This window comes from Nicotiana attenuata, unplaced genomic scaffold (assembly GCF_001879085.1).
Source record: "Nicotiana attenuata strain UT unplaced genomic scaffold, NIATTr2, whole genome shotgun sequence".
Lineage (NCBI taxonomy): Eukaryota > Viridiplantae > Streptophyta > Magnoliopsida > Solanales > Solanaceae > Nicotiana > Nicotiana attenuata.
The window spans coordinates 144,123-156,629 of record NW_017671320.1 but is presented as its reverse complement, the minus strand read 5'-3'; the positions used below and the strand labels follow the sequence as shown (position 1 = coordinate 156,629).

The window sequence follows — 12,507 nt, the reverse complement described above, 5'->3', positions numbered from 1 at the left end:
GGGAAACAATTCTACCGCTGAGTTATATCCCTTCCCCACCCCATCGAGAAATAGAACTAACTAATCCTAAGTCAAAGGGTCGATAAACTCAACGCTACTATTCTTGAACAACTTGGAGCCGAGCCCTCTTTTCACACTATTATGGATATGAAAATATTGGTCATAATCAAATTCAATTGTCAGCTGACATCCTCAAAATAGCAATTTGGAACAGGTAATTGATTACTGTACCGAAATTTCATTCGGTGTTTTATCATTTCAGATCATGGGAATAAGCTTCACTTGTCACTTGCAAAAAGTACTTAGGAAGCACATACTGACTTTATGAATCTAACAAACATTATTAAATGTTCAAACTTTTTATGAAGATCGAACAGGCTACGAAAATTACTCGGTGAATGAAAATAAAAGTAGAATAGAACCTCAGCAAAATACTAATTCGTCAACACTCCAGAAAATGGTGAAAAAGAACAGAACAGTCATTTGGAAGTCGGGGCCTGTGCAGTTATGTTCTAAGTTGCAGAATAAAGAAACTACAATTCTTAAGAACCCTTGTCACTGCCTAAATTAAGCAAACTTTCTTGGAGTCAATGCCCAACCTATATATATATTATATATACCAGTACTAATTTAAGATGGCAAACAGACTGCTTGAAATAGCTTACTAATAAACCTCCTGCTTGATAACGTGTCAAAAAGCGAAAAGGGGAGCTGCCCAAAATCCACTAAAGACATCAGATGTTGGCTTCAGTTCAATGCATTGAGATAAAAGTCTGTGTCAAATGGAGGTTTGAACAGCTCGATTCCCTGAAAGCTACCACCAGCATGACTATTAGCAGCCAATGTATGGTCACGAGGATCGGATGAGGGTTGTCCACCCTGCCAGTATTCACAGGACATAAGTGGCACACCTTGTGGAATTGCCTGCATCATCTGCTCGGGCATGCTGCTCTGATTTGCATGTGTTGGGTTGTTCAGTGAAACAGTCTCAGGCTCGGATGAACCCCATGAATTAGTTGACAGAAGAGAGAGAGCACGAGGAAATTCCCGTCCTGTACCCATATTGAACATGGATTCCGTGGTACCTAATAGAAAAATGGAAACTAAACTACTTCAGAAAACTTATGCTGGAATTTAATAATCTTGCACTTCCGTTCAGCTTCCTCGTAACACTCAAGTCGTCTTGACTTCCAAAACTTTTCAGCATTCTACAATTCTTTAACAGTGAACATATTAAAGATCAACTTTTCAAAATCTCAACTTTATTTCTTCCATAAAATATATTCATAAAAAGTAAAGTGAGTCGATTAAGTGATCCTGACTCCATTTCCAAAAAGGACAACAGCCAATCCCACTGCCACTATCAGTTATATACTGGACATCATATTTTCAGTATATTCCATATCTAACAAAGTCTCTACAGAAAAAAAGACCGACAATAAATAGAGGTGAATGTCTAATCTCTTCTCAACAATAGTGAACTCTCGACAGGAGAGTAACTAATCTAACAACAGATAAGATATACTTATTCTCTAAATTATGAGGAAGATAAATAAATGTCTTAGAAATCAAACCCTTGAATGTCTCCTATGTATGGTGAGTCTCTTACGCAACTTCTGCAGCTCCTAAGTTTTTCCAACAAGCTAAGTGCATGTGATTGTTATCTTACATGCAAGTGAACATTTTACCGCCTTTGGTGCACTGCTTTGATCTCTAATTAGGAACATTCTTATCAACTCATATCAGAGGCAGTGATATTAGGTAAGGGCTTTATGTTGTCAGCTAACTCTTTCAATTTATTAGATACCAAAGTACGAATAATAAGTCATAATCTCCAACCCCAACGCATAGCATAACAATTCCAGTTCTACTTCAGCCACTTTTAAGTATCATCGATAGCACTCTGGCTAAATGAAAATGCCTTCAATTCCTCAGGAACTGTTGGACAGATAAAACTACAACTCAAGCAAAAATAAAGAAGGTTCCATAGTAATAATAAAAATAAAGCTTTCAACCAAAGTGCTTCCTACCATCTTTCATCACATACGGGCCGGCCAGATGGAGAAAAAGTACATTTATTGAAGGGTTCTACTTAAGATCAGTACTCGTAACGTGTAACCCATAATGCAAATGTAATGCACCTATTGTTGACTACCAATAAGCCTTATCAAAAGAAAACGTTGACTACTAATTAGGGTAGAGATATTCATTAACAAGAATTGCTGCCTTCAGGAGTCTATAACTAATGATTATGCAACTAAATTAAAGGAACTGTTTTTACAAAAAGATACAAATAGTCAGGGAAAAAGTAGAGATCTGCTTTAGTATATAAATAAAAATTGCAACATCTTGGAGCAAAACTGCACAGAAGAAAAGCTTTGGATCCTTGATAGTGAAACAAACCTCGATTGAAAACCTCGGCTGTGTGGCCCTTGGAGGGCAAGAGCAAGCAGCTAGATACATTACTGTGTGCACCCACGGCCCGTGAAAATTGGATCCCTGGCAATAATGACTGCCCATTTGTACTGCCAGCTCTTTCAGGCTTTGGAGTAGACCCTCTTGTTATACTGAACTTAGTTTCTTCAGTGCTTTCCCAGGTAGAATTAGCAGCAGCTCCAGACTGAACCAGTTGGGAATGGTTGAGCACAAGATTCATAGGTTGCCTGCTATCTGTAATTGTAAAAGCGCATAAGATGATAATTAAGCACCAAACACTGCTTAAACCATAACAATGCCTTATATTGATTAGCAAGTAACCCACGAAGCACCCTCACTTTCCAAGCACAACTAATTGTTATTAATTATATGCATGCATTTTATTTTAGATACAAGTGATTATTAAAACCAATGCCACTACAACTGGTTGTTTAACCAGCAAAGAAACGTTATGGAAAGTTTTTTGACTAGTCGACAAATTACTGTCCATGTTAACCAATTCTCTATAACTATTACTAAAGTCTGTCATTTGAGTACTCAAAGCCACATTCCAAGAAAGGAAACGCCCAATCCAAACATAGACAACATACCATAAAACAATGAAGAAAGCCTTGCCGAGTTGAACTGGATGGTTTCCTGCTGTGGTTTGCGGCGCCGTGCATTGTGATCAGAGAGCCTCCTGCGACAGCTTCTCTTCTTTTCATCAAATTCAGACAAGCTATGGAACCTTAATTTCAAGGATTCAAAAATTTAAAAAAATAATGAGCAATGTACTAAAGCTACATCTAGAAGAAGAAGTTGCTAAAAGGCACAGATGTGCATTCCAAGGACATAAAGATCTAATTACAAAGATATCTACCTGCTACACTGTTGACAAAAGCGACGTGCTACACCTGCTATAATGACCTTTGGGCATTTGGAATGACTGTCACAAACTCGATGCTTCCGGTAATATTCTTTAGCTGATGAAAGATCAAGGCTGCAGCCTTCAACCTGACAGCGAGGAGTTGGTGCATTCTGAGTAGATGATTTTGTTTTCTTTGCTGCTGCAGCAGATGATACGTGTTTCTCGGGGAAGGATGAAACCTTAGCACCACCGATGGTCTCAAATGTCCGCTTACCAAGTTTCAGACCTATAAGTGGTTCAACAGAGCCTACTGAAGCCTCCATGGGGGGTGAATTTCTAGAGCAAAGTTTCACTTTCTTACTAAAATCCTCAGGAGAGCCATCGAAAGAAAAGTTGGATGCTTTCAAGCCCTCATTTGGTGAAGAGTCAGTAGAAGCTGATATTGAGCTCTTGATCGAAGAACCACGCCCAACATCAGAGACATAACCACCGGTACCATTACCACTACCACCACTCGACAAATTGAAGGATCCAGCATCAAGTTCTCCATCTTCAATTCCCCAATCTGTTAATTGTAGTTCTTTTGGACTTTTGGCGGCCTCTGAACCAAACATTACCAGGTTTCCCCAGTCCCACTTTGCATTCCACTCCATCTTGGGGAAGAAGCTACGAGATGGCTTTAGTAAATTTCCACACTCATGGAATGCAAAAAAAGTAACTAGGACTCAGATCTGCAAAATATCCACCATATAAAGTTAACTTTTATCTGTTCCTAGATTGAAAAAGTACATAATTTCACCAAGGCAAAAACAAACATTCCATCAAACAACAGGAAAGTTTGAATCAAAGAGCAAGAACACAAATCCAAGACTAAAAAAACGGAATCGATAATGTAGCATGGCTGGATCACAAATTTGATGTTCTACCTCAAAACTGTAACTCACTAATTTCTTTCACACTTTCAAGATCATATTGTCATTCTAATCCAAATTCTTTGAATAGCCCAAAGCAAGAGTAAGTAAACTATCACCACAGAGCAGTCAATCAAACATGTAAAGAATAAAGAAGATTGTCCCTGAAATCACTAATAAAAAAGCATCCAAGCCCCATAAATTGGAAGAGGTTCCTCTGCTAGTTCCCACACATATAGCCATGACCTTACAAAGAGCAGCATCTCAAAAACCCATTTACAATAAGAAAATAATTATTACTATCTTTGTATTCTAAAGCAGCTCATCAAGCATATACAACAACAACTTCAATTATTTTGCAAGAAGAGGTAGAAAACGAGTTCACCTTTATCAAACAGAGCTGTAGGAGACAAAGAAGTAGTATATTATAACTATTCAAATACAGAAACAGAGGTCAAGCCCTTCCAATCCAAGACCACAAAATGCATCTCCCCATCTATTGCATCCCTTAACTCCACCACATCATTTTCAGCTACTTGTTGTTTCCTCACCTAATCAAATGAAAGCCAAATAAATAATGGAACATTGAATTGTTCATCAACCCCACAAACATTGAAAATTTTCTTGATTGTGACTAGATTTACATACAAGTAATTTATATGTTTTCCTCAAATAAAAACACATTTTCTGGAATAAAAGTTACTCCTATTTATTTTGGCACAGAGTAGGGGGGTAGTTGGTACTACTCCACTTGTTAGGGAAAGTAATGGTCCCCCATCTTAGGGTTTCATTGGAATCCACACCCAAAAAGAAGAAGACAGACTTTTCTACTACAAAACTGCTTAACTAACGCATGAATGAACTCTCTTTCTTTTCCAAGAAAATGCGACATCGTTCCCATATTACATTAAATACATACAGGTGAATAAAAGAAAAGGGTGTTATGCAAGTTTTTTGCAAATAATGATGCATTTTCTTCATCTGTTTCATATATCACCGTAATAAGAAACAAAATTAGAAACCAAGAAAAGAGTGTTTGATGAACTCAGTCTGTTTCTCCATTAATAAATATGTTTAGGGTGAAAAAATAAATTGAAAACTAGAATAAAAAGATACACTAATTCTAAATCGAGAAATCCTGTCTATATGGAAGCTTTGAGCAAACAAGAAATCATTCCCTTAATCTGTTTCTCCAGAAAAGGAAAGAATAACAGTAACAAAAAACCCTCAGATTGTTTTGATAATGATTTAGATAAGGTAAAAATAAGGGACCTAAATATGTATTCATCTCCAAGAAAAGAAAAGAAAAGAAAATGATTAGCTAGGTTGGTAAAGAAGAAAAAAAGCTCACCAATGAATATGATAGAGAGAAAGCCAATTTTCTTGGAAAATTTTAGAGTTTTTACACTTTACCAAATAAAGAAAAGGAGAGAGGCATTAGTTAGGGGGAATACATACAGTAGTTGTAGGAGAGAGTGACTGGTGAGTGACCCTGCTTGCTGTCAGTGAGAGAACGACAGTGTGTGAGCTGGTGCTGGGTGATAGCTTTTATCACCTGTGTGCGGTTACATGATAAGTGGTTTTACTACTCCCATCTCTTTTCACTGTGAGATGGATAAGTAATGGGACACGCGGATGCTTCTTTACGTGTACAGCTGCTTTTTCTCTTGCATAGAGTTTTTTCTCCCCCACTATCTCAATTTGGTGCCACAGATTTATTAAGTTATACTAACATAATTTTGTTTACTAATGTAATTTTACTTATTACTAGCTATATAATTCGATTTCGATATTGTAATTTGATATTTATCATATTTGTTTACCTTAAAATTTGGATAACAATTAAACTTATAATGTGGTTTTAAGTACACGTGATTTCACCTAATATCAATTGATGAATATGAGAATTAATAATAGAAATTAACAATAAAGCAAAGCAAACCAGTGTTGAGACGGAATCCAACCCTCGAGTTAGAATGCCCCGAGCTAATTGATATCAGAATAAGTAAAAATAGAGCAAGCTGATGAACAAGAGAATATAAGCAAAAAAAAATATTATATGGCTTTCATATGTGTGACTATATATATATATATATATATACAAGATGATGGGCCCCCTTTATATAGTAGAGGAATTCTATTTATGCTACAATTCTAATTACGGAAGCAAATCCCATGATGGGCTAAATTACCGGCCCTGACTTGATACGTGCCGAGATTTCCGCCACGATCCTTGCCCGATCAAGGATATCTCGGCTTTCTGTTATTCGACCTGGCACGCTTCCTTCGATCTCGTTCGATCTCTTTCCTGTTTCGGTCTCGATCTTTGATCGGCCATTAACCCACGAGCTTACTAATCCATATTTGTACCATGGTTCGATATAACCGAGGTCGAGACTTGATCTACCACCCCGATTTTGGTTATTCATACAAAATTAGTCAAGCCCGATTCTGACCGTATATAGATAGTCCCCTAGTTTTTTGGAGTGTAATGACAAGAAACGAATTGAGTCTTTGAGTTTCTTTGCTTATTCTTCCCGAAATAACAGACATTCAAATCTCTATTCTTCCTTGCTTACGAAAACAAAATGGCCAAAACAACTAAAATTGTTTCGCAAAAGGAAACTGCTCAGGTTCGGGCTAAGGAGCGCACCAAGTGTCGGTCTCGGAGGGAGACCTTTGAAGAAATCCATGCTCGGGGCTTTGTTCTTTCGATCGAGATCGATGGACCCCGAACGACCATTTGAACTACAATTTGAGTAGCTCTTAGGCTTAACAGTCGAGTGAGGATTCGCTCGAACTCGAAGTAAAGTTAGCCCTTAGGCTTTATAGTCGAGTGAGGATTTGCTCGGACTCGAAGTAAAGTTAGCCCTTAGGCTTTATAGTCGAGTGAGGATTTGCTCGGACTCGAAGTAAAGTTCGCCCTTAGGCTTTATAGTTGAGTAAGGATTTGCTCGCACTCTAAGTAAAGTTAGCCCTTAGGCTTTATAGATAGTCCCCGAGTGAGAATTTGCTCGAACTCGGGTTAAGATATCCCTTGGGCTTTTATGATTGAGTGAGGACTTGCTTGAACTCGAAGTGAAGTTAGCCCTTAGGCTTTATAGATAGTCCCCAAGTGAGAGTTTGCTCGAACTCGGGTTAAGATAGCCCTTGGGCTTTTATGATCGAGTGAGGACTTGCTCGAACTCGAAGTGAAGTTAGCTCTTAGGCTTTATAGATAGTCCCCGAGTCAGAGTTTGCTCGAACTCGGGTTAAGATAGCCCTTGGGCTTTTATGATCAAGTGAGGACTTGCTCGAACTCGAAGTAGAAGTTAGCCCTTAGGCCTTTGTATTTTCTATCGATTTCTGACGTCTCTGATCCGCGTTAATTTGGTCGTAGCCTCTTTAGTTAGGAAATTGCCCTTTGGATTTATTTTTCATTTCATTTCGAGCTTGCCGAAGTGTCAGTCCCCGAGTGGGGTGGCCGTGGCCTGCAAAATCGAGGGTCGCCTTTAAGGTCTTATGGTGTCAAAATTTTAGTAGTTCGATTTTGTTTGTTTTACGGACGGCAGTCCTCAAGCGTGGGGTTAGCTGTTCGAACTTCCGTCATGATCGGCCCTTAAGCCTGTTTACATAATAAATCAAGAATATGAAATAGGAAGTTTTTCTAAAGGCATGGGAAATCGGCAAGGAAAAATACTTCTCTCAATAGATGATTATACATGCGCGCATGTTTGATGTTAGGGTTTGAGTAACCTATATGGGCACGGTTCATCTAACCGTTTGACCCTTACAATATTTTCCTATCGAGACCCCGCTGCACGAAGTAATTTCCTTGCAACAAAGTAGGCATTCGAGGGTAATGCCACCCAGTACTCGAAGCTCATTGTAGGGAACCTCGGATATTGTTGAATTGCTCTAAGTTAGCACGAACAATTGTTGCCTCGTTAAAAACCTCGCCGGAAAAACCCATTTGGGACAAAAACCAGTCTAAGGGAAAAATAGTGCAACACGTGCTTTAAGATCCAAAGCTTCGTGCCGATCCTTGTCGATAGCCTGCAAGTGATAGTCGAAAAAATAGAAAGAATCGGGATGGGGTCGTACCTTCATTCGGATTTTGGATATTTAACGCAATCTTCCTCGGCACCAAGCCCCCATGAATTTTGACCTCGATCATTTCTCTTCTCATTTCGTGCGAAGCTTCGCCCAGACCCGCTGCCTCTACGGTCTTTGTTGTACGGTTGATATCGATCTCTATTACCTCGGCTCTCGATCGATGTCCCCTTTGATCCTATCCATGGGCTTGCTAGGATAAACGGACCCCGAAGGAGTCCCTAGTTGATCATCCTCGACCCTGATCTTCGACTGATATTGATTATGTACGTCAGCCCAAGTGACAGCCGGGTACTCGATTAAACTTTGCTTCAACTGCTGTGAAGCTATGGAACTCCGAGTGTTGAGACCTTGAGTGAAATATTGAACAGCCCAGTCATCAGTGACCGGAGGCAAATCCATTCTCTTTGCTTGGAACCGAAATACGAATTCCATTAGCATCTCGTTATCTTTTGCCTTACCTTGAAAAGGTCCGACTTCCTTGTTGCAACTTTAATGGCTCCGACGCGTGCCTTTACAAAAGAATTTGCAAGCATAACAAACGAATCAATAGAATTAGGGGATAAGTTATGATACCATATTAAGGCACCCTTCGATAGAGTCTCCCCGAACTTCTTCAGCAGTACAGATTCAATTTCGTCACCTTCCAAGTCATTTCCTTTGATGGCGCACGTATACAAGGTGACGTGTTCATTCGGATCGGTCGTCCCGTTATACTTGGGAATCTCGGGCATACGGAACTTCTTGGGGATTGGCTTCGGAGCCGCACTAAGGGGGAAGGGTTCTTTGCACGAACTTTTTAGAATCAAGTCCTTCCAATATCGGTGGTGCCCCCAGAATTTGACCAACTCGAGAGTTGTACGCTTTTACCCTTTTGTCATTTTCCTCATTCTTCTTCTCCCCCGATTCGGTCCGTTTTGTGCGTTCTTCGAGCATCTTCACAATGGCGGGGTCAGTCCCCGATTCTATCTCATTTGGCCTCTCTGGAACTGGTTCAGTTCTGTGAACAACTTCTAGTGAGGGTTCTCTCCTGCTTGGCGCCCGATTCTGATTTTTGAGTTGTGCTATTGCAGCTTGTTGAGTCTGCAACATTTCAAATATCATTCGAAGGCTAGTCTCGCTCTCTTCACCGCTCTGTGCATTCTGATCGGCTGCTCGAGCATCTCTGCGGACGCTGTTTTCAGGTTCGACGCCCAAATTTCCATTAATGGCAATATGGGAGCTGACATCGACTGGGTCTACGGCCGACGGTCCATCGGGTTTGACTGGAGGTACTCCGTTTCTTGGGACGACTATGTTTTCGTTCTCGCCATGAAGACCATGGCCGTTGTCTGTGTGAGTGTGAGTGGGTGCTACTTGAGAGTTTGACATGTTGATTCCTGAAATCAAAGACACTTACGAGAACAAGCGTAAAGCAGTTTGTGTTATGAGAATTAATACCAGGCAATCACTATTATCCTTAGCCCGCGCCAAACTATTTACCCTCAAAATTGGATAACAATTAAACTTATAATGTAGTTTTAAGGACACGTGATTTCACCTAATACCAATTGACGAATATGAGAATTAATAATAGAAATTAACAATAAAGCAAAGCAAACCACTGTTGAGACGGAATCTAACCCTCGTGTTAGAATGCCCCCGAGCTAATTGATATCAGAATAAGTAAAAATAGAGCAAGCTGATGAACAAGAGAATATAAGCTAGAAAGGGTATTATATGGCTTTGATATGCGTGAAAGGGTGTATATATATATTTACAAGATGATTAGGGCCCTCTTTATATAGTAAAGGAATCATATTCATGGTACAATTCTAACTACGGAAGTAAATCCCATGATGAGCTAATAACCGGCCCTAACTTGATACGTGCTGAGATTTTCGCCACGATCCTTGCCCGATCACGGATATCTCGGCTTTCTGTTATTCGACCTGGCAGGCTTCCTTCGATCTCGTTCGATCTCTTTCCTGTTTCGGTCTCGTTCTTGATCGGCCATTGATCCACGGGCTTACCAATCCATATCTGTACCATGGTTCGATATAAGCGAGGCCGAGCCTTGATCTACCACCCCCATTTCGGTTAGTCATACAAAATTAGGCAAGCCCGATTCTGACCGAATACAATGTTATACACAGCCCAAATTGGAATGCGAGATTTTACATTATATAATAGTGTTTTAGCCTATTATACCGCGATACATACTAGTTTGTGGTTGCTTATGAAGGTAATATGTCAGTAAACAAAGTCTTTACACTATTAGGGCATAGATGTTTTAAGGAAGTTATGATACTTGTTTTTTTTTTAATTGTTTTTTTTTTTAAATTATTATCAACAAAAAAAAAAACTCTACCCAGCCTAATGTTCCAAATGACAGATTACATACACCAATACAATTGAAGGGAGTTGTAATACTCCCTCCGTTCACTTTGCACACCCCTTAAAAAATAATAAATAAAGTGCATAATTTATCATGATACTTATATTAATTAATATATATTTTTAATAGATTTGAGAAAATGATTTGAAATGAGTAATTAATATTGTGGGTATAACAGGAAAAACGAAATTGTCTTCTCTTAATATGCTAAAAGTGACAAGTAAAAGTGAAAATCTATTTTTAGAATACTTGACAAATAAAAGTGAACGGAGGGAGTAATATTTAAGAAAATATCTCAATGTTGGAGGCTTCGGATTGGCCAAACAGAATTTCATTGAAACTTTTCCTTGTATTTCTTATTTTTGCTTGGGTGAATCTCTCTCTCTCAATAAGCAGTAACGGGTATCTCGTTAAATTGATTCAAGAAAGCTAGAAGTTCTTTACAACATTATTCTACACCACGTCCATAAATCTATAAAATTTGAAATTTTCGTATTTAACATCTGATTTGATATTTACAGCTTGTTTTGATGGTTGTTACGTATCGGTTCTTAATGTATCGTATCGTACTGTATTCTATTGTATTTTATCGCTTGATAAATACAATATTTGAATAAATTGTGTCGTTTGTCATCGTTTCATGATATCACGCACCAGCAATATGAAAAATAAACTTACAATATTATAAAGAAAAATTATGATACAAGGTAAAATTATTACTATAAAAAGGTAGGATAAATGATAAAATAAAGGCTGAATACATACGGAGACACTTAAAGTTGACACGATTTTTCATTTAGACACCTGAACTTAGGGTGTTCCTTATGAGCACGTACATTACATGAACTTTGTTCCAATTAGGCACTTCTTGCTGAGTTGGCACATAGAGTGCGTTTCACCTAATATAGGCGCGTGAAAAGCCCAAAAAATAGATTTTTTCATTTTCTTTTTGTCTTTTTTATTTCCTTCTTCTTCTTCTTCTTCTTCTTCTTCTTCTTTATGTCCACCACCATTTCCACCATTGCCTCCTCCACTTTCACCATTGTTGTAACTCCACCATTGATTTAGCTCGAAAGTTTGAACCAACCCTTCTTCTTCACACAAAAAAGCAGCCGCCAGCCCCTTCTCCAAACAACCAGCCGCCGCCAAGCTCCCCCCTCCTCACCACCAAATCCTCTACCACCCTCCTCTCTAACCCCCATCGCCAGCCCCTTCTCCAAACAACCAGCAGAAGCATTAATTCTTTCATCAGGATAAGGAGTGTCTATCATTGCCGGCGACGGAGAATGAACTCCGGCGACAGAAGCACCTTTTATAGCTTCCCTATTCGTCAATTTAGCACTAGTCTTTTTGTTCTTTACCCGTCTAAGAACTCTAGTAGTACATGGATTCTTGAATTTTGGCTTCTTGCTTCTAATTTCCATGGACGAGATTTGTCACTTGCTTTTTTGACCTTTCTCCAACACTCTAGTGGGAGTAGTAATCGAACAAGGTGCTGAGATGTTAAAGCAATTCTTTCTCGACCTATTCGCCGCTGATTCTTCTGAAGCTCCTGCTGCCGCCGATGAACGGACAAATGGTGATGCCCCAGTTGAGAAAATTAATAATTTCTGGGTGTAAATTAATTTTTTTTCTTTTTGAGAATGTTATTTCATTTTGTTACTAAATAGATTTTAAAATAGTTTTTTCTTTTTTCTTTTTAACTCAAAATGATATATATCCTTTTCTTTATTTGTGATTCGCCACGTCAGTCGCGAGTGCATTGCACACACTTTGTAAGTTTGGCTAATTGTCAAAAAAGTGTCTAATTGAAACAAGTTTAGTGTAGTATAAATGCTCAATAG

General features: G+C 38.9%; 1 protein-coding gene across 2 annotated transcripts; it reads right to left on the bottom strand.

Moving 5' to 3' along the window:
- Positions 1-395: 395 nt before the first annotated feature.
- On the bottom strand, positions 396-5,722 carry LOC109207542 (squamosa promoter-binding-like protein 3). Of its 2 annotated transcripts, none has more exons than XM_019370481.1 (6): positions 5,653-5,722; positions 4,580-4,745; positions 3,296-4,014; positions 3,027-3,163; positions 2,404-2,670; positions 396-1,085 (listed from the first exon to the last, which is right to left on the bottom strand). In XM_019370481.1, the coding sequence occupies exons 3-6, from the start codon at positions 3,934-3,936 to the stop codon at positions 748-750; spliced, it is 1,383 nt and encodes a 460-aa protein (XP_019226026.1). In that variant the 5' UTR covers positions 3,937-4,014; positions 4,580-4,745; positions 5,653-5,722; the 3' UTR covers positions 396-747. The 2 variants fall into 2 exon arrangements, with proteins under 2 accessions (XP_019226026.1, XP_019226025.1); XM_019370480.1 differs by lacking the exon at positions 5,653-5,722 and adding an exon at positions 5,546-5,640.
- Positions 5,723-12,507: the final 6,785 nt, after the last annotated feature.